The sequence below is a fragment of the Doryrhamphus excisus genome, chromosome 15 (assembly GCF_030265055.1).
Source record: "Doryrhamphus excisus isolate RoL2022-K1 chromosome 15, RoL_Dexc_1.0, whole genome shotgun sequence".
In the NCBI taxonomy this organism is placed as follows: domain Eukaryota; kingdom Metazoa; phylum Chordata; class Actinopteri; order Syngnathiformes; family Syngnathidae; genus Doryrhamphus; species Doryrhamphus excisus.
The window spans coordinates 7,684,172-7,706,089 of NC_080480.1; the positions used below are offsets into that span (position 1 = coordinate 7,684,172).

Consider the following 21,918-nt stretch of genomic DNA (forward strand, 5'->3'; position numbering starts at 1 on the left):
GATTTATTTTTATTAATTTCCACCCCACATAACATGTACGTATGTTGGATATTCATTCTATACTGTAAAAGGAATGGCTCAAATAAATCACCAAGGGTCAATTATGAATGTGACGTTCATTCCAAAACTGTAAATTTTGGTTGCTCTTCTGAAAGCATTTGAGAACCCTAGGCCGAGGTCAGGTCGTGACTCAAAAAAGCTACTGTTTACGAGGTTGCCTGAATGCATCTTCAGACCTCGCTTGTTTCCATTGTCTCGCCTGTGATTGGGCGAGCTTGGACGTCCTTCCAAACCGATCGGCACGAGCAGATGGGAGTAAAGGAATAGGCTAAAAGGGGCAGGAGAGGCTCTAACAATCAAACCCTGTTGGTTGCGAGACTGTAACCGAAGCCGACACAAACTGGTAAGAAGTTTAAATAAGCTTTGTATCATTTTCACAGTCGTGGTCACTTGCTTCACGACCTATGGACTATCTCCATGTGACGCATTCAAGAGCTTCCCTACGGCTCGAGTCGACTGTCGCGCGTGTTGAACGTTAGCCAACGCACACATTGTTGCTGTTACTGTAACGGACTTTAAATTGTTGGGCTTTCTTATTTCAAACAAGTTGCCCCGGCATGCCGAAACGCCCTGACATTTGCTACATATGTAACTAAATGTAGAAGGTAAACGGTAAAATACCGTTGCTATGAAGCTAGCTTAGCTAAAAAGCTAATGGGGTGCCTGTGATAATGAATTAAGATCGGTAATTTGTTAGCACGAGACGAGCACAATACGTCACTAAGGGACGTCGCGAGGTACATATTTGTACAAATTTTGTACAAATTTGTTTGGAATGTTCGTGAAATGTGAAATGTCAACCTCTCAATGAACAGATAAGTAATACCAATGTATGTTTAAGTGCTTGGTTTTGACTTGGCAATCCACCATTTCTATGCCGTATATCCTCACTAGGGTCACAGGGTTATGATGGAGCAATGTACAAATATAATTTTAGATATAACAAATAACCCCAGGGGTCTTTTTTATACAGTTGTTACTGTCAGCACCACACAGCTATCCAATTTAATTGACGTATCTTCCTGCCTCCTAAATGTAAATCCGACCTGTCCTGGGGCAAATGTGCAGAAATGTCCAAAACCACAAACGCTATAAACTGTCGAGAATCAGAGTGATGCCCTGTGTACAGTATACACAAAGGTTCCCATTGTAATGTGTTTGTGAGAGGTGGAGAACAGGTAGCGGCAAATCTATCTATGCAGTTCAAGGCTGCACAAAAAATGAATGTCTGGAGAAACATTTGGCGTATGACGAATGATGAAGGTATGATGCAGACATGGTCTGTTGTGTAACAGTCTTCATACTTTTTTCTTTAAGGATACTTTTGGAGATTTTGCTATATAAAAAGGTCAAGTAATTGTAATTGTATTGTTGCCAAACATGTATGTATTTTGCACATAATGTTACATAACAGCACCAGAGCTTTGTCAGAGCTGCTATAGCCTGGGTGTTCCTATATACTTGTTTGTTTAACAGCAACTAAGTCTTTGCTCCACCCTCTCTCCCACAGGAAGGGCTCAGCGCAGCGTGGGTGCCCAGGGATCCACTGCCTGAGTGTGGGGAGAGCAGAGGCCAAGACTCTAGAGACATGAACCACACCAAGGGTGGCCTGGTTATCTTCACCGCCAACTCGCACCCTGCGAGTCGCGAATTGGGCAAGAGGATTGCAGAGTGAGTACATGACCGTTTTCTCACGCACACAATTAGGCAAGTCGAGCTGAGTCATGCAAAAGCAGACCTGTCATCTCATTACAGAGAAGGCAGCCGTTCATTGATGTTTCCTGCACACAATGTTTGGCTATATTGTTTCCACCCGAATTACTGCGTACGTGTAGGTCAGCACATGCAGCTGACCACAACCACTCACAATTGTGGCAAACCTCCACAAACACAGTTAAAGATGCAGAAAAACCAAATGACTCCACTTTGAACAAAAGTCTCCTGCAGGCTGCTGTCGGAGAGCAAGTCATAAAGATCCAAAATTAACATCCTTTTTATAAAAGGTTATTTTTGGCATATTTGGATTCCTTTGTTGTTGAAAATCTACCAAACACAGTACAACACTGTCAAGGACGTTGCCTTCACTGTGAATGTTTATAGAACAACTCAGGTGTTTGACTTGGCGCCTGAGGTGCAGATGCTGTATTATGTACTCAATTTTGTGTGAACAGTTAACACAAACTTTACAAGCTGCAGCCTGACCGTGCTGTGTGTGTTTCCCAAGAGGAGCAGCTTGACAATTGCCACAAATTATTTCTTTCCTGTCCAAACTTCGAGTTGAAGTCGATACATTCAGTTAATATTTTCTGTCTGAAAATGACACAAAAGATTGACAAATTTTTGCTGGTTTCTTCTAACTTATAGATACAGGTGCTCCTCGACTTTCATGCCAAGTCGGAACTTATACCGAAATAAGTCACTCACACTGTACACACAACACATACAAAACTCCTTACTTTTATCCCTGTAGTGTGTCTTGCAGGCATTTCTACTTCTTAAAATATAGTCCCATGCTAGTCTAAGATAACCTCTTCTTCCAGATCTCCCTCTTTGAGCTCGCAGAATGTATGACCCCTATAGCATTCATGAACATGTATTAACCTTTATCCTTCATGATGGTTGCATATATGCTATACTGGTGGGCGCTTTTGCTCTCTCTGTTTTATGAAATTAATTTTCCCTTGAATGTCCTTTTCTTTGGCTAACTGCCTTTTTGTCTTGGTGGTGGAGGCGGGGCCGCTAGCATACTCACAGAGTGCAGAAGAGTGTAGTTAATTAAATAGATTGCAATATATTGACATGCATTCCGTTGTACTTTTCTTAAAAGTAATGTTAAAATCTCCGCTCATTCTCTTAGATGCAAGATGTCTGTCTCGTGAAGTATCTTGTGACACCACGACGAATAAGTTATAAGTTATTCTTCCTCAGTGTCTTATTCCTCGCTGTATTATTGTGCAATGCGTGGCGCCTTGTTGTGTACCGCAGTGCTTCTCAAATAGTGGGGCGGACCCTCTTGGAGGACATTGTCAATTGTCAATATTAGCGCAGACTTGCCAACATGTATGAATTTGTCGTACTCGGCATGCAATTTGACTGTTTGCTTGTATGCTTCACTGTGCACCGTTTTGTTGCATTTTGCTTCTTTCAGTTTTGAGTTCAGTCTGTAAATTACATATACATATGATCAATTCCTCAATAGTTTTCTGTCGCACAGTGGTGGCATTGAAAATTGTGATGGTGCATAGAGACAAAATGATAAACGGTCTCTGTCCGTATTCATTAATAGTTTACACATCTGCTGTTTTCTGCCCTAGAATGTCAAACACTTGTTTATATTTTGTCTCCCAGGCGATTAGGGGTGGAGCTTGGCAAAGTACAGGTTTACCAGGAAGCCAACAGAGGTAAGCTAATGTCTCACAAGGTCTCCTTGTGTTGTGGCCAGTGTTTACTTCTCACATTTCTAAAACAACCCCTGCTTGTTTAGTTTTTTTGTCTTTTGCGTATAATGCTTGATTATTTAAAGGTAAATTTGGACTTTAATGTAGGAGGCATATTTTAGAAACGCTGCATTTTCACACAGTGGTCTTGTGTGTTTGTGTGAGAGACGCCACCTACTCATGGATCCGAAGGGCATCACAGGCTTTGCTGTTATCTTCATGTCCTCTGTTGTTTCCATAGAAACACGGGTACAGATCCAAGAGTCCGTACGAGGGAAGGATGTCTTTGTGATTCAGACAGTGTCCAAGTAGGAATCAACTCCCAACTTAATTTCAGCACTGTATTTCCGTAATACATCTTACTAATAATGATGTATTTTCTTCCATCCTTTTATGTGCTCCCTACCATCTTGGGCTGCACCAGAGATGTGAACACGACCATCATGGAGATGCTGATCATGGTGTATGCATGCAGGACATCTTGTGCAAGAAGCATCACAGGTGTCCTCCCGTACTTCCCTTACAGCAAGCAGTGTAAGATGAGAAAGAGGGGCTCCATCGTCTCCAAGCTTATTGCTTCCATGATGTGTAAAGCAGGTTGGTGTGAGAGGGTTACTTTGTGGCACTAAAGAGTAAACTTCTGAGTAAATGAGCACAGAACTGGTTTGACAACATGTAATTTGTTTTTATCATGCCCCAACTTCTAACTTCCTAAATTATTTAATTATAAAAAATACTCAGATATACTAAGTGGTGATCTTATTATACTATTGAGGTCGGTGAGTGTTTAAATAATGTTTAATGTCTGACACTATAAGACTGATTAATACGCTGTTGTGTTTGTACAAAAGGCCATCAAATCAAATGCAACTCCATTCCAACCACGTGTGGTCGCATGTGTGCAATATTAATGTTGTCAATATTATTCATGTGTAGGTCTCACACACCTAATCACTATGGACCTCCATCAGAAGGAGATTCAAGGTTTTTTCAACATCCCAGTTGACAACCTGAGAGCGTCGCCCTTCTTGCTGCAGTACATCCAAGAAGAGGTAATCTACCAAAGGCTTTATTCACTAAAATGGATGTCAAGACTCGGTCAGTCCCAACTTGAATCAAAAGTCAGCATACCCTGGTGCTTGCCTGCTACTAATGTTTGTTGATGAGCTTTGCTAGATTCACACAGTGCCGTCCTTCTGCTTGCACACGTGAAACTATTTTTGTTTTGTCTTCTGACCCTCCATCCAGATCCCTGACTACAGGAATGCTGTGATTGTGGCCAAATCCCCTTCATCTGCTAAAAGGTTAGTTCTTATTTTTTGTGTGAGAGATGAGGCAAAGTATGAAAAGTGAATCATTCTGAGACAGGGCGCTGACCATTTCTGAGCCTGGTGATGTCATAATACTAATGAGATGAGTGAATTTATTCACATCACCAACTTTGGCTCATTCACAGTATGTATTTATCTATTACCATTACACGTAGTGTCAGGTGTCACCCGAGCAAGCGACAGCTTTAGTTGAAAAAGCCTAATTTGTCCTAAACAAAGAATTTGTATCCACTTGACATGCAGGGCCCAGTCATTTGCTGAACGCCTGCGTCTTGGTATCGCAGTGATCCACGGTGAAGCTCAGGATGCGGAGTCCGACCAGGTCGATGGACGACACTCCCCACCCACTGTCAAGACCACTGGAGCCATCCACCCCAGCATGGAGATACCATGTATGAACACCGATACATTCATTGCAACTTGACTTCTGACATAGACCATTGCTCAAACAGCTCGAAATAGGCGAGAGTCTATTATGATTTCTCGCCCAATCCTCTATTAGTCTGCATCACTTTTTTCCCCTATCGTTCTGTAAACTCTCCAAATAGCTACAAAGCTTATTCTGACAAAAAAATAGCCATGAAAAATAGACAAGAACAAATCGTCTAATTAAATACACCCGTCCATCCATCTGCTGTTCATGGATCCTTTCCCAGGGGACTAGAGGGTCAAGGCGGACGACACCCTGGACTGGTCACCAGTCAATCACAGGACACATACGGCCAAACAAGCATTCAGACTGTCACGCTGCCCGCAACTAAAGTCAGGCGAGCCAACCACGAGACCAGCTCTAATTACGTAAATATACAAGCATATAAAATGGTAGCTAAAGTGGGAAATCCCATCGCAACACAGTAACAATTTCCAACCATCAAACAGCAGCGGAACTCTCTTCACCCTGAATCCAACCAGTTCTCCAAATAAAGGTCTCCCCTCAAATAGACCAGGGGTGCACTAACTTATTGACTTGTGGGCCACATTGAGTTAAAATATTTAGATCCAAAGATCTATGTACAGTCATGGAAAAAAGTAGCTCATACGAATTACATTTTGGCAGTACAATGCTATGGCTGATGTAAGAACTTAAGTGATTTTGGTTATTAAGAAAACTATGGAAGTTGCTAGGTATCAGATTTTAAATTAAACAGCTTTTAAATTAAACCGAGTGCCCGCAAGGTGTGCTGGGTAGTCCAGTGTTAACAACAATATGAACTCATTCATTCATTTTCTATCCTCACGAGGGTCGCGGGCGAGAAGCGGGGTACACCCTGGACTGGTGGCCAGCCAATCACAGGGCACATATAGACAAACAACCATTCACACTCACATTCATACCTATGGACAATTTGGAGTCGCCAATTAACCTAGCATGTTTTTGGAATGTGGGAGGAAACCGGAGTACCCGCAGAACATGCAAACTCCACACAGAGATGGCCGAGGGTGGGATTGAACTCGGGTCTCCTAGCTGTGAGGTCTGCACGCTAACCACTCGACCAACGTACGAACTATGAATGATAAAACACTTCAATATCAGGAGTATGTGAACGCACCTCCTTGTTTACTTCCACAAGAGATTACCACAAGCTACCCAGCATGCTTTGCGGTGGGACTGTTAGTGTAATTTTGTCATGGGTGTTGTGTGTAAATGTTTATTTGTATGCCCAGTTGATTGTGTGTGTGTGTGTGTGTGTGTGTTGACGTATTGCTGTTCGGATCGTTTTGCTGTTCGATAATGTTTTTGTGCAAGCTCCAGATTGCATCTGACTAGTTCCTGTGTACAGTAGCACTGCAAGTCATGTTGCCAGCTATAGCTTCGATGTTAAAAGGTTTCTAAAAAGTAATTTGGAAACCCCTTGTGGGCTGAATTACTGTTGGTCACAGTTTGCCCGCCCTTGAAATAGACACTTCCTTCAAACAAGTGCCAGGTTTTCTCTGCTGTTGAGTAAATAAACGTCAAACGCATAAATAGGGATCCCACACGAACGGGAAAATGTTCCAGTCATCCAAAACCCTCCTACCTTATGAATGCAAATGGGTTTATAGCTAAGTGCATGCATGTCTGTTGTCACCAGAACTGTAGCTGTGCACTAGTATTGATCCATATGACGTTATAAATTAAACTCTGTAGCAGCTGAAAATGTTCTGGAAAAGCCCTGAAAACAATTCATCTTTCATCAATCATTCATTTCCAGTGTTGATCCCGAAGGAGAAGCCTCCCATCACTGTGGTAGGAGACGTAGGAGGCCGCATCGCTATCATTGTGGTGAGAGACGGTCTTGGACTTACTTATAATCCTTAGCATAATGTAGCCAGGACAAAAGCAGTCACCTCCTTGCTAAATAGGAATAAGTATATTATATCTGCTTGTCCTACAGGATGACATCATCGATGATGTTGACAGCTTTGTGGCAGCCGCTGAGACGCTGAAGGAAAGAGGAGCCTACAAGATCTACATCATGGCAACACACGGTATCCTCTCCTGTGATGCCCCCAGGTTCATAGAGGAGTCCTCCATCGACGAGGTTGGTACCCGACTTCAACAGTCCTTCTTGTTTCTCTTGACCGCCGCTCATCTTTTCTTGTCTTTCAATTTTCGAAGGTGGTGGTGACCAACACGATCCCTCATGAGCTGCAGAAGCTCCAGTGTCCAAAGATCAAAACAGTGGACATCAGCATGATCTTGTCGGAGGCCATCCGGCGCATTCACAACGGGGAGTCCATGTCCTATCTTTTCCGCAACATTGGAGTGGACGACTGAAAATGTTTTACACACACACATGCACACTGTTACATGCCATTTGCCTTGTCAGACCTCAAAGCGTGCACTGGACACACACACCACACACACACACACACACACACACACTGATGTAGAAGCAACTTTGTTGTTCTTATAGACGACTGAATACACACTGATTTATGTGCTTATTGCACTTCTCTGTCCTCATGTTTCATATTTCTTTAGTTTCCTTTATATGTCATCTTTTGTGTTTGTAGTGTAATACGAAGGATTGTTTTATGTTAGTGACAAATTTTAATGTTTATTCATTAATAATCAGCAGGCAGCCACACTTTCAACACATCTTCAGCGTTTGAGGGATTGTAGCTATGTCAAAAGCTAAACAGAAAAACCTTTTTTAGAGAGCCACTCCGAGGTGCTTGAGGTAGCCGGGTTCAGAGGTCATACTGTATTTGTATTCTCCATTTTTGTCAGCACTCAATCTTCTTGCTGCTAATTGGTTATCATTTTGTTACACATTGCCATCTTTGCCAGTTTTCTATCTAATGTTGATGGTTTATGTCAGGGTCGTTGTTAGCAATGAATGTCGAGGTAAGATTGTACCGCAAGCGTGCCAGTGCCTTTTGGACAGGACACTCGCAACATCATCAACACACCTTCACCGGCTAGTCCATGTCATTCAGGAAGGATCTAATAATAAATCAGGTTATTTGACTTTTTCATTATGATTTGACAAGGATCCTGCTGCTTTTACATTTAAATTGTGGAAAATGGATAGGCTACTGAGAGGAGGGAGTCCTTGGCGCTAGTGTTTGTTTGTTGTTGCCATAATTACAGCTGGTGTCAAACCTGTTACGTGCTATAGTTGAACTGGAATTAACACATGTAGTCTTTTGATAACCTGAGTGTGTGCCATTATCCTCGTGGTTTTTTGTTGTTTTTTTTAACAATACCACCAAGGTGGTCAAAGTTCTGGGGAGATGTTGATTCCTGTCAAAAGGCCACCTAAGTAAATATTTGTGAAGTGAGTCTGATAATAGATTTGGAATGTGCATCATCACCATCATCAAGGTATTAGAATATTGTCATTCATCCATGTCATTGTATTCTCAGGGCAATTTAGTGAGTCAATCACCTACCGCACAGTTCAGGGTGTAAGACATTTCACCTCTGATGGAAACGTCTTCCAAGACAACCTGAAAAGTCCCTGAGAATCATCATCAGAACATTTGGAGATTGTATGACTAAGATTCCCAAATGCATTCTAACGGAGTTTCATTGAAGAAATACAAAGCTTTGTTTTTTTTTTTTGTTTTTTTTTTTTGTTCTTGTAAACAAATTGACTGAAGCAGGTCTTTGTCACTTGGCCACAAGCTCCAAAATGTTTTCTATTTATTTTCAGCACCAACTATGAATAAACAAAAAGACTACATTGTTTTTGTGCGTGGGTTTGTCGGTCATTTCATAGACAAACACACTGGTCATACAGTACGTGCAAATGCAGCATCTTAATGCATTATATTACTTGCCACCAGACACCAATTCCTTGTTTGAGCTCAAAAGAAGCATACTCAGGAGTAAGTAAACCACTCATTCACACATGATGTAGGTTTTGATTTGTTTTTTTTAACTACATTTTGCATTCAGTTGTGTTGTTCTTGACTAATATTTAAATTTGATGAGCTGAAAATTTAAGTGTGACAAACATGCAAAAAAGGAAGATATCAGGAAGGTAGCACTTTTTCACACCACTGCATAACCAACATTTGTCTAGAAACTTAATGTAAACATCCGTCTATTCACATACACATGAAACTAAGGTGTCCAAATAGAAATACAACTATGAAAAATTAGGGGGAAAAAGAGAAAAAGGAATAACGTCATGTAAGCATTTACCCAGTCAAACATAATGTAATGTTTGTCCATTCATACAAAATGTATATAATTGTCTGTCCATTCACGTACAGTGTAAATAGTTGTCATCCAGTCACATACACAATGCAAATTGTTGGTCCATTCATACACAATGTAATATCTAATCTGTCCATTCACACAGACACAATATTAGCTGTGTGTCCATTAAAGTTGTGGCCAAAGGTTTTGGGACAAAGTTAAATGTTGTTCAACAATGACTTGGCCGCATCAGTTGTCCACTCTTGTGATCTTGTTTTATCAGTATATATCAGACATGTAAAGTTTTCTTCAAAACTACTGAGGCTGCAGAGAAAATTAAAGTCACTCCCAAATATTTTGGCCACAACTAAGCAATTGTCATCTGTCCAGTTTTACAGGCTGTAAACAATGTAGACCAGGGGTCTCAAACTCAATTTACCTGGGGGCCACTGGAGCTAGGATCTGTGTAAGGCTGGGCCGCATCAGGTTTTCCAAAAATTTATTAAAAACAGAAAAATATACAAACTTTTTCAGTGCTTTGGTTCCGATTTTCTACAATAAGATTAAGATTAAGATATGCCTTTATTCGCCCCTCAGTGGGGAAATTTGTATTGCACAGCAGCAAGAGTACAGAGTCAGTTAAGCAGTACAAAATACACAATATAGAAAAATAAACAATATAAACAACCCAAGTATTAACAAAAATCAACAGTTTTTCCCAGAGTTATATACAATACAGTATGTAGATAATGTGAAACGAGATGAGATATATGACCAGTCTATACACTGAGATCTTGTTAGAGAGTTAATATGAGGCATTATGGAAATACTTCACATAGAACTTAGTATATTGCATTTAGAGCCCTTAATATTGCACATGGAGGTTGATCAGATATTGCACAGTGAATGGGGTCTGGAGTAACTATACTGACTAAGAGCAAGTATTACACAGATGTACATAGCAGCGTAGAAGTCTATTGGGAGCGGTGCTGGTTGTACAGCCTGACAGCTGCAGGAAGAAAAGACCTGCGATATCGCTCCTTCACACACTTGGGGTGAAGCAGTCTATCGCTAAAGGAGCTCTCAAGTGCAAAAGCTCTGATAAAACATTCCACTGTTTTCAAATATCTTAATTTTTATTTTTCTGCACAAAATAAGATGAACAATAAATAAACAAATCAAGAATAAAGAAAATAAATCAGTAATAAATAAATAAATATAATAATAATAATAAAACGGCAAATAATAAGAACTTAAGAAACCACATATAGTTGGTGGGTAGACAAATTATTTTTTTCAGATTAAAATGAACAAAACATTATTAGAGCCCTGTAGACATGACAAAACACGACTTTAATCACATTTATACTTTTTTTATTTACAACATATTGCGCAACTGCAGGGTCTTGAAACACATGCTAACTCGCAAACTAGAGAGCTAGCGACCTAAACGGTAGCCTTCAAGTTATTTCCTTTAAACTTAAATAGCCAAAAACTTACCACTTCCACACGGATAGGGAGGATAACTATTAACAGTTATTTAACCTTTAACATGAACATTAATCAAACGTAATAATTTTTTCTGGGTACATGATACCGTACAGCATCCATATCAAACTTGCGCGGGCCGCACTAACATTAAACTTTCATATCAAGGCGGGGCCTCAAACTAGTGTCCTGCGGGCCACATTTGGCCCGCGGGCTGCGTGTTTGAGACCCCTGATGTAGACATTGTTCTGTCTTTTCACACACTACAGTGTATAAACAGATGTGTGTCAATTAACATGTAAAATACAAACAGTTGTCTGGCCATTCACACACGTATATACAGACAGCAAGAAAAGGACAAGAGTAGAGTGTAGCTGTAGTTGAAGATGTTTATTGAAACGCTAACAAACAGGTGTAGGTTGAGACAAACATGGAGTCATCCACTAAAGAACAGAAGCAGGCAGAGAGGTAAAGATTGTCCCACTCTCACTGTTTGGCACTAACTCCTCCAGGAGCTTTCATTGAGCAAACTACATGGCACACCTTTTATTTGATCACCTTGTTTCGAGAAGCTGAGCATTAATGACATTTTTAAAAAAGAAACATTAGTTCTGGGTAACAAAGCATAATAATACACGGCCACATGTTTGTGTAACATTGCTGCATTTACATCGGCTCTATACTACGTCGATCTAAGCATCAATTGGCTCTATTTAGTTGTGATTCTAAGGACAAACAATTCCAGTTATATTTCCACCCTGAGTATTAAATAATATCAACCTAAAACTGCAATTTCCCTGGTGACACATGCTTGTTCTATCATTGTCGTTACCCTTAAGCAAGGCACTTCACACATTCACCTTCAACAGATCTACTCATAAATTCATTCATGTTTGGGTGTCATGGAGGAAGGCATCAGTCTGACTACAATCTAATGACATGTACGTGTGTATGACGCTACAATCCAACGCACGTTGTGGAAGTACGTTAAAGCTATGCAGAGACATTAAAGGCAAAAGGAGCTAACACTTAACAAGGCAGAAATAACCAAAGTGAAACAAGCTCAGGTGCAGCATAGGTCATATTATACATGTCCAGGTAAGCAAACATCAATTGGTCATTAAAAAAGGAGTTTCTCAGTGATGTCACCAGAGGGAAAACCCTTCATCTGTGCATAAAGGAAACATGAGCATGCTAACATGCGTTGCAAACACACAACTAAGCAAAAAGACGGCGAGGGAGAGGATGTCGTCTGCCATCTGCCGCAGCTAATTTTCTAGCACAATGTCACAAACATCATGTATTTGAACATCTGGCAACCAACTGCTCATCTCAGCACAGTTGAAGTGTTGGACTAAATAATACAAATCCCATACACAAGTCTATCCTGTGCTATTAAACTATATCTTCAGCGTTCAGCCATAATACTACAAAGTACAACACTGTTTAGGGGGAAAAAATAGAACACAATTTTTCAGTTTTTGATGAAAATGTGGCTCGCTTGTTCTCCTTTGTCATTATCTAAAGTTCAGCTTAGCTTCATTCATGTTGAAATAGCCAAATATCACTTTCATTCCCTTGAGCAAACGAAACCTCAAGTTACAGTTACTGACAGTCACCCTAAAATAGACTTTTACAACATATATCACTGCAGTGATTCCCAACCAGTGTGCAACAGGAAAAATCAAATTTCACTTAATTGGTTGGAAAATTATGATTTATTCACTAGAAGTGTATCATTGTTCCTCTATCTGCTAATGAATCCACTTGTTGCCTTTTCTGCTAAGTTTTGGTTTGGTGGTGTGCCGTTACATTTTTCTCATGTAAAATAAAGGTTGGGAAACACTGTACTTGGTAACTTTAATGAGTAACATTAGCACATAAGAACCCAGAAAGTTACAAATTGCATTGCGACTTATTAGCATTTTTGATACTGTCCGGCTTTCCATTACACATTTAGTAAGATTTTACTAGCTTTCTTTTTTTAATTAATTGAAGAAATATTGTACTAATAGATTAATTGTAATAATGGACACTCGATTAAAGCGTTTTCATTTTTACATTTGTTTAAAACGGCCTAGTGCCAACAAAATAAGCTTAGAGGTGAGCTAGCTTACCTGACACGCAGCCATTTTGGAAAAGCTACATCCTGAAATACTCACATGACTTTACAAACGGAAAGTCCAATTTCGCCGGAAACTACCGTATTTTGTCCTTCTTTTCCGGCCCCACTCCCGGTTTAATAACAGGTCCTCGTATTTTAACTTTTAAAACTCTCTCCGGTTCAGCTTCCGGTCTGCTCGGCAAAACTCTGGGGCAAACATCCTGTCCGGGGTAATGACAGACCTTCAAAATAAAAGCACGCCAGTAATATAACACGGTAGCGACACGGTCATAGGACACGTTTTAGGACACTTAAATGGGTTCTTAGGGGTTAATGTTATAAAATGCTTGTTGCACTACAACAAGCAAGGCGCATTTAACACACAATGGAGGACTGCAGTGTCCAGCACACATCTATGATAGCAATCTATGCAATATATTTCTAATGGGAAATGGAGGAAAAGAGCACTAATCACCGTATGAATTCTCAAATATTAATTTTCATGAATGATACTGGCCCTAAAAAGTCTAATACAGTACTACAAAACTCCATGGCTCAATCCCCAAAGGTATTATGCTGACTTGCTAAGCTACTAAACTTGAAAACTAGAGCCTAAGAACAAATTGAAATATTAGTACAACTGTTAATAAATAGAAATAATTGTCAGGGATTTCATTATTCATCCAAATGTTACCATTGTTGCATGTCAGTAAGCTACATGAGCATATATGGATCAGCATGTCCACTTTTAAATGCAGTTAAATATCCTATCCAATGACTAATGTTAAGTAAATACCATTTCAATCACAGCATTCAAATATTCTACCTTTTTTTTAAAACCAATTAGGTCTGCTTGGATTGCCAAGGTATAGACAATTTTCTGGAAACTTTCCATGGGAAGTTTAAGGAAAGCATAATTCCTTTCTTCTGCTTGTCCTCATCTGGGTCACAGGTAAGCTGGGCCCTGTCTCTGCTGACCAGGTGAGAGGCGGGGTCTCTAGTACAGTATAACACACTGTTTATACTCATTAACTGTCCTTGAGGCCATAATCTGATGCATCAAAGACTCTCCAAAGACTTTATTCATTTATTATAAACTCATATACCCTCTAAATTAGAAAGTGGGGTTCGTAGTAAGGAAGCACTATGTGACCAATAACAGCAGATTTGGCGTGCCCGGAGGCGGGCCTTGGGTGGAATACATTAAAACAGACCTTTTTGGCATAAAATACAGCTGGAATAGGTGCAGATTCTGGAAGATCTAGAAAGTTGTTTTGTGGGCTATTGTGTGTAGCTGCTTTCCAGTAGTCCACAACTCAATACAAATGGTCCAAAAATTAGTATAATAGGTCTAATTTAAATGATATACATTTGTACAAATTTTGTTCAAGTCCCACGTTTGTTCTGATTATATTTTTTTCCCACAGAAAGTTTCCAGTTTGAATGATTTGCAACATTTTACACAAGCATGTATTTTGAAATATATAAAATATTCACGGATTTAATTAAAACAGGGGCGGGTACTGTCGCATAAAATATTTAAATGCTGTCCACTAAATCATAATTCAAGTTTAAAAATTAGGTCCTCACTGGTGATGAAATCTACTTTTGTTATATACAAATTTTAATGTTGTCCTGCCAGATCACATATATTATCTTTACAACAACAAAATAGCCTGTTCTGTTGTGCACCATTTATAAATAATTCAACTGTAGGTTACATATTTAAACAAAATACATTGACAGCAGGTCTTGTAACTCTCTACTATTAATGTCTACCTAAAAATGCTGTTGTGGATGCAGTTTGTTCATTTTTTTTCCTTCACTACTCAAGTAGTGCCCAAAGTAAAGGACCGAGCATTCCGATGTGTGTCTGGTCCGCATTGCAGCTTCTGTGATGGAAGATCCAAACACATTTCTGGCTTGTTTAGGAAAGGTGACTGTCCCGAGTCAGATGTGTATGTGAACACACATATAATAAAACACCAACACGTATACACAATTAGAATCTCTAAAAAGCACAAATTAGACTATTCACACCCTGTTTGCCTGTTGGGTATTCACCAACAAGAGTTGAAACACTAAAATCTGGACCACCAACATGTTCGCCTTCCTCATAACCAACCGGCCCTAAAGTGGATACAAAAAAACAGCCGATAAATAAATCAGATTCATGTGAAAATGTTTTAAAAAATGTGGTTTTGTATTGCACATTTCAAATTAACACTATGCATCACGGGGGGATCAAAATGTGGAATGGAGGCCAATTGTTTTTTATTGACCCATAGCACATTGTAAAAGATAATTTGAACAAAACTAGCAAAGAGCTCCATTTTTGCCCCACAAAAATATATTATTGCAAATGATGATTTGAAAGCTAGCAGTTGGGCTTAAAGGAAGAGAGGGAGTAGACATTTTCATGGGTGCATCTATGAATACATTTTTTGCCATTTGCTCGCATATACGCACCAATTTCCACTTTTGAAAATCAAATGTGTGTTAAAAAAAAGATTGGCAGCACTTTGGGCAGATACTGAAACGAAATGCACAATTTTAATACTTTTAAAATAAAGGTTGGGAAACATTCTACTTGGTAACTTTAACTAGTACCATTAGCACATAAGAACCCAAAAAGTTACAAATTGCATTGCGACTTATTAGCATTTTTGATACTGTCCGGCTTTCCATTACACATTTAGTAAGATTTTGGTAGCTGGATTTATATGAATTCATTGTAGAAATAAAGTGGTAATGGATTAATTGTAATAATGGACACTCGATTAAAGCGTTTTCATTTTTAAATTTGTTTAAAACGGCCTTCTAGTGCCAACAAAATTAGCTTAGAGGTGAGCTAGCTTACCTGACACGCCGCCATTTTGGGGAAGCTACATCCTTAAATAGTCACATGACTTTCTAAACGGAAAGTCCAATTTCGCCGGAAACTACCGCATTTTGTCCTTCTTTTCCGCCCCCACTCCCGGTTTAATAACAGGTCCTCGTATTTTAACTTTTAAAACAAAAAACAAATCCTCTCCGGTTCAGCTTCCGGTCCGCTCAGCAAAACATCCTGTCCAGGGTAATGACAGACCTTCAAAATAAAAGCACGCCAGTAATATAACACGGTTGTGACACGGTCATAGGACACGTTTTAGGACACTTTAAGTGGGTTCTTAGGGGTTAATGTTATAAAATGCTTGTTGCTTGTTTTATATATTATTGCAAATGTTGATTCGAAATCATTAACGTCAAGCTAGCAGTTGGGCTTAAAGGAGGAGAGGGAGTAGACATTTTCATGGGTGCATCTATGAATAATTTTTTTGCCTTTTGCTCGCATATACGGACCAATTTCCACTTTTGAAAATCAAATGTGAGGTGACCCCCACAGAAGATTGGCAGCACTTTTGGGCAGATACTGAAACAAAATGCACAATTTTAATACTTCAAATCCAAATGAAATGCATTGTTTAAGACATGCAACCATAGGATTTGATTTGATCCCCAGTGAATCTGGAATCTCCTGTATTCTGAGTTTTTTTCTTGTTTTTTTTTTGTTTTTGTTTTTTACCAAAAACCCAATCAAGGTTGTGTGATTTTTAACATTTTTGTATCCACCATAAGTCCTTGTTTAAGTTAACACTTCTATTTACAAACCAGCATGTGAGCACGCTTTCATACCAGAAATGAAAATGTTTACCTGATTCCTTCTTATGGAGATATAAACTCAAAAGTACGTTCTGTAGAAGGGTGGGTGGGCTTAGGGGAATTTTGTTATTTATTTTGCCTTTTGTCTTTTTTAATGTCAGAATGTGTTAGTTCAAGTTCTGCAGCGGGGCACTTGTCATATGTTTGCTCTGGCTGTGCATATTTCACACTTGGTCAGCGTCCGTGCCTCTGTCACCCTATAAAGCACTTAGTGACAAGCCTGTGTCTGACATGCTCCCCATAGGACACATTGGACAAACGGGGAGGACAAAATTAATCGTCTATACTGTAAAAGGGGGTGTTGAATGTGTTGATTGCCAAGCCGGGTTGCCAGGAAGACACACAAGGAAGATTGTAGGTGTGACACAAAGCGCATCATCTCTCTCTATATCTTCCTTCTTTGCATGTCACGCTCTTCTTCTTCTTCTTCTTTGTGTTCTGCGCTGCAATTGTCAAGTTTTTCTACAGTACCTCCTTCCTGCCCGGGCCGTGAGTGGTCGGCTGAGCTACAGCCCGCCGGTATGGATGCAAAGCTCTGCTGCGAGCCGTCTAGGAAGGGTGTGGGGGTTTCAAGGCATCCACTTGGGTCTCCAGGTCAGTAATCTGCAGAAAAAATAGCATTTCAATGGAAATGGAATGGAACCTGTTCACTAACCAAACTTGCATGAGATTCTTGGATAAAATAACATTGTTAAACACAGTAAAGTGGTTAGAATGCAGGCCTCGCAGCTAGGAGACCCCGAGTTCAATTCCACCCTCGGCCATCTCATGTTCTCCCCGTGCATGCGTGGGTTTTCTCCGGGTACTCCGGTTTCCTTCCACATTCCAAAAACATGCTAGGTTAATTGGCGACTCCAAATTGTCCATAGGTATGAATGTGAGTGTGAATGGTTGTTTGTCTATATGTGCCCTGTGATTGGCTGGCGACCAGTCCAGGGTGTACCTGAAGACAGCTGGGATAGGCTCCAGCACCCCCGTGACCCTTGTGAGGATAAGCGGTTGTATCAAAGTGAAAGTTATGCTTGTTAGTTGGGAACTGATATTTTCCTGAAACTTACTGCATATCTACATTTAATATTTCCTTGGGAAATAATATTTCCAAGGTGTTGGTGTTGGTGTAATTCTGCACATTTACCTGTGGGATCCTCGTGTTGCTATATATATATGCATCCTTATTACCTAGAAGTGTCACTTCTTGTCTCTTACATAAATATTTGTGAACAAGCTTTTTTCTGAAACAAACCTTCTGTCATGTAAGGCAGAAAGGAGTTTTAATACAGTGCTCTTCCGTAGAGGACCCTTAAGTGATCTAAAACATGTGCACATGATGGCTCAAGTATGCGTGACACACACACGTTGTCACTGCACATTGGAATCCTACAAAAAGGCCAATAAGGCAAAGGCAAATAAGCAAGCTTTTAGAGCGTAAACATCCATTTTACATCCAGTTAGTGAATTTCAAGCTTCTCCTCAGATGGAAGGACTCAGTCATGTGCATGCACACACAGACGCACACACAAAATTCTGTTCCAAATGTGAAAATTGTAAATAGTACATGGTGTTGTATTTGTAAATAAATAGTTATTTGGATGTAAAAACACATTTTTTGTGTTGTTTATGTTGTGGTATATATATGTGCCCTGTGATTGGCTGGTGACCAGTCCAGGGTGTACCCCGCTTCTCGCCCAAAGACAGCTGGGATAGGCTCCAGCACTCCCCACGACCTTCGTGAGGAAAAGCGGGAGAAAATGAATGAATGAATGAATGTTGTGGTATAGTTGTTTTGATATTTAAACTGTCATTCATTCATTCATTTTCTACCGCTTATCCTCACGAGTGTCGTGGGGGGTGCTGGAGCCTATCCCAGCTGTCTTCGGGCGTGAGAGGCGGGGTACACCCTGGACTGGTGGCCAGCCAATCACAGGGCACATAAAGACAAACAACCATTCACACTCACATTCATACCTATGGACAATTTGGAGTCGCCAATTAACCTAGCATGTTTTTGGAATGTGGGAGGAAACCAGAGTGCCCGGAGAAAACCCACAGGGAGAACATGCAAACTCCACACAGAGATGGCAGAGGGTGGAATTGAACGCAGGTCTCCTAGCTGTGAGGCCTGAGCGCTAACCACTCAACCACTGTGCAGCCTACTTAAGCTGTCACAAAAGCAGAAAATATTTGTATCAAAGTTATACTTGAAATGTATCTTTTCACAAAAAGCACTTCCTGTTTTAGTCGGGAGCTGATATTTTCCTGAAACTTACCTATGTTCTACTACTTATTAACAAAGAACGGAACAACGTAGAGATAAGTTTTTTTTCCTGATGAAAGATGGGAGTCTAATCTTTCTATTGGGAGGTTCCATGTTTATATAGCAATTGAACACACTATTCTGTGTGCCTTGAAAGATCAGTACTGAAAATGTCTGGGATTGAATGAATTAAGGCCAGATCACCCACAAGTACCACAAACTTACCACCTGACATGTTGAGTACCAATTTGGCCATGCTGTACTGTAAATAGCTATTATTAAGTATGTTAAACAGAGACGTTTTGGGGTCTTGACTCTATAAATGTATGACAATAAATCCGAACAGTAAAACAAACAATAATTTTAATATAAGCTGTACTTTTTTGTGTGAGTGTGAGACTCACTTTTTCCTGCAAGTTGTCCGCCTCCTCTTTGTGTGAGGCCTCACTTGCTTCTCCTTCTTGACGCTGAGCCGTCTCCTTCTTCAGGTACTCAATCTCCCTGCATGGCACGCAAAAACACACACACACACACACACACACAGGTTAAGAACATTTCTCCATAGCCTTTATTGTGTCTTTCTCTTCTTACTTCTGCTGATATTCTTTAATCATTCTCTTGGCTTTGCTGTATTTCCTCTCTAAAGTCTGATACTGAGCCTGGGTTTCTTTCAGGTGTTCATCCACTGCCTGAAAAGAAACACACATCATAAAACAAAACCTGCTGAGATTTAAGTCCATGCATGTCAGATACTTACCTGCTTTAATGTAATAATAATAATAATAATAAATTACCTTACACAGGGACTGAGCCTCCATCCAGTAACCCTCCAGTTTCTCCATCCTCTCTTTACTGTCCCGGATGCTTTGTTCCAGCTGGGCACGCTCCATTCGCCAACGCAATTTATCCTGCTCCGCATGAGCCAACTGGGGGAAAAGGCAGGGTTGTGTAAGGTAATGCGGGGGAGGTGAATTGAGGCTGTATTGGATGCATGTCCCCTGTGCAACCCATTTATGTTGACATCCCTCGGTCTGAAGAGGATGAAATCGAAAACCAGGCACTGCTTGTACATTTGTCACTTTCGACAGAGACATCATAGAAATGGATGATAATAAAGCATGTGAGATTGTTGAAACTTACTTTGCACTGAACAGGAAGTCACTGAGTGCAGGTTGTAACGCTGAAAACTAGATGGTAATGTTGCTGTACGTTCACAATACTACACACATGGACTGATTTTTATACAGGGTCAGGCAAAATGATGTGACACATTTGTAGGTTAAATAAAAGACAAATAAAGTAAAGAAACAAAACAGTGTTTTTATTTTGGAAAAGTACATATAATGCCGTTTTGCTTTGTTTCTTTATTATGCCATTGTTTTTGTTTCTTTTTCAGTTGCTGCCATTAATTGGCAGCAACCAGTGAAGCACCGAAGAACTGGAGTCTGAGGCGGAGTGTCGAATTTGGGAGAAAACTATTTTTCTTGCAAACATTAACTTGCGCTCTTTGCTACGTAAGACATGAAAGCCCCGCACCAAATCAACCTTCGAAAAGATGGTGCAGCCCGCAAGGTGCGTCGAAAAGTCTTGGACATGGGGAACAGGGTAGCGGTCAGGCGTGGTAGCATCATTGAGGCGGCGGTAATCCCCACATGGACGGAACCCGCCGTCTGCCTTGGGCACGATATGGAGGGGGGACGCCCACGGGCTGTCAGAACGGCGGACAATGCCCAAGCGCTCCATATTGGTGAACTGGCGATTTGGCGACTGCCAACTTTGCGGGGTCGAGGCGGCGGGCTCTGGTGTGGACGGGTGAGCCAGTGGTGTCAATGTGGTGTTCCACACCATGCTTGGCAGAGAGGGCGGAGAAGGTGGGGGCTGGTGAGGCTGGGAAACTCCTTGAGGAGGCGCTGGAAGTCGCCGCCCTCCGATTGTGAGCAGCACAGGCCCCCGTACCGCCCTCCGTCCCGGACACAGGCGAGGGACGAGAACGTTAAAGCATCCACCAACCAGCCATTCTTAACGTCCATCAATAATCTGTGTGCGCAGAAAAAATCTGCGCCGAGCAGGGGAAAAGCGATGTCCGCCGTAACAAAGTCAAAACAACACAACGAGTGTTCCGTTTGCACTTCAATCTTGGTAGACATGATCCAGCTGGAAACACCATCTTGTTATGGGTTACCAACTTCAGAGCTACTGGATCTGCATTGAAACCAAAAACCAACCGGCCGACCTCGCACCGCCAGAACTGATTTCATTTTTAAAACATAATGAAACAGAATGGCATTATATGTACTTTAAAATAAAAAAAAAAAAAAATAAAAAAAAACTCTTTTGTATCTTTATTTGCCTTTTATTTAACCTACAAATGTGTCACATCATTTTGCCTGACCCTATAGAAATTACCTCTTTGGTTCTCAAGTTTTAGTCGACAAAAATGCAAAACCAGGTATGTTGTAATAAAAATGAGTAAGTAATACATTTGGGCGGCACGGCGGTCTAGTGGTTAGCGCGCAGACCTCACAGCTAGGAGACCAGGGTTCAACTCCACCCTCGGCCATCTCTGTGTGGAGTTTGCATGTTCTCCCCGTGCATGCGTGGGTTTTCCACGGGTACTCCGGTTTCCTCCCACATTCCAAAAACATGCTAGGTTAATTGGCGACTCCAAATTGTCCATAGGTATGAATGTGAGTGTGAATGGTTGTTTGTCTATATGTGCCCTGTGATTGGCTGGCGACCAGTCCAGAGTGTACCATGCCTCTCGCCCGAAAACAGCTGGGATAGGCTCCAGCACCCCCGCGACCCTCGTGAGGAAAAAGCGGTAGAAAATGAATGAATGAAGTAATACATTTTAAACGTGTGGTCGACTTAAGCTGGTTTCACTGTACAGCATTTGCAACCCCGCAAAA

General features: G+C 40.7%; 2 protein-coding genes across 3 annotated transcripts in view; one reads left to right on the top strand and one right to left on the bottom strand.

Moving 5' to 3' along the window:
* Nucleotides 1-235: 235 nt before the first annotated feature.
* On the top strand, nucleotides 236-9,005 carry LOC131102820 (phosphoribosyl pyrophosphate synthase-associated protein 2). The gene is made up of 11 exons (XM_058048384.1): nucleotides 236-403; nucleotides 1,571-1,731; nucleotides 3,409-3,461; nucleotides 3,739-3,805; nucleotides 3,922-4,094; nucleotides 4,434-4,549; nucleotides 4,746-4,801; nucleotides 5,072-5,220; nucleotides 7,021-7,091; nucleotides 7,204-7,350; nucleotides 7,428-9,005. Exons 2-11 carry the CDS (start codon nucleotides 1,649-1,651, stop codon nucleotides 7,584-7,586), a joined length of 1,074 nt encoding a protein of 357 aa, XP_057904367.1. The 5' UTR covers nucleotides 236-403; nucleotides 1,571-1,648; the 3' UTR covers nucleotides 7,587-9,005.
* A 2,319-nt stretch (nucleotides 9,006-11,324) lies between these two features.
* LOC131102819 (neurabin-2-like) overlaps nucleotides 11,325-21,918 on the bottom strand; it is a 41,268-nt gene continuing 30,674 nt past the window's right edge. For both annotated transcript variants that reach the window (XM_058048382.1, XM_058048383.1), the window contains exons 12-15: nucleotides 19,804-19,935; nucleotides 19,601-19,698; nucleotides 19,414-19,510; nucleotides 11,325-17,358 (exon numbers count right to left, since the gene is read on the bottom strand). In XM_058048382.1, coding sequence (XP_057904365.1) covers nucleotides 17,305-17,358; nucleotides 19,414-19,510; nucleotides 19,601-19,698; nucleotides 19,804-19,935 — 381 coding nt within the window. In that variant the 3' untranslated portion in view covers nucleotides 11,325-17,304. The remainder of the gene's footprint in view (nucleotides 17,359-19,413; nucleotides 19,511-19,600; nucleotides 19,699-19,803; nucleotides 19,936-21,918) is intronic.

Coding starts and splice junctions, on each gene's coding strand:
- LOC131102820 (XM_058048384.1), top strand. CDS start 1,649: ATGAACCACACCAAGGGTGGCCTGGTTATCTTCACCGCCAACTCGCAC. Junction 3,806..3,921: donor GTGATTCAGACAGTGTCCAA/GTAGGAATCAAC, acceptor GGGCTGCACCAG/AGATGTGAACACGACCATCA. Junction 4,095..4,433: donor TTCCATGATGTGTAAAGCAG/GTTGGTGTGAGA, acceptor ATTCATGTGTAG/GTCTCACACACCTAATCACT.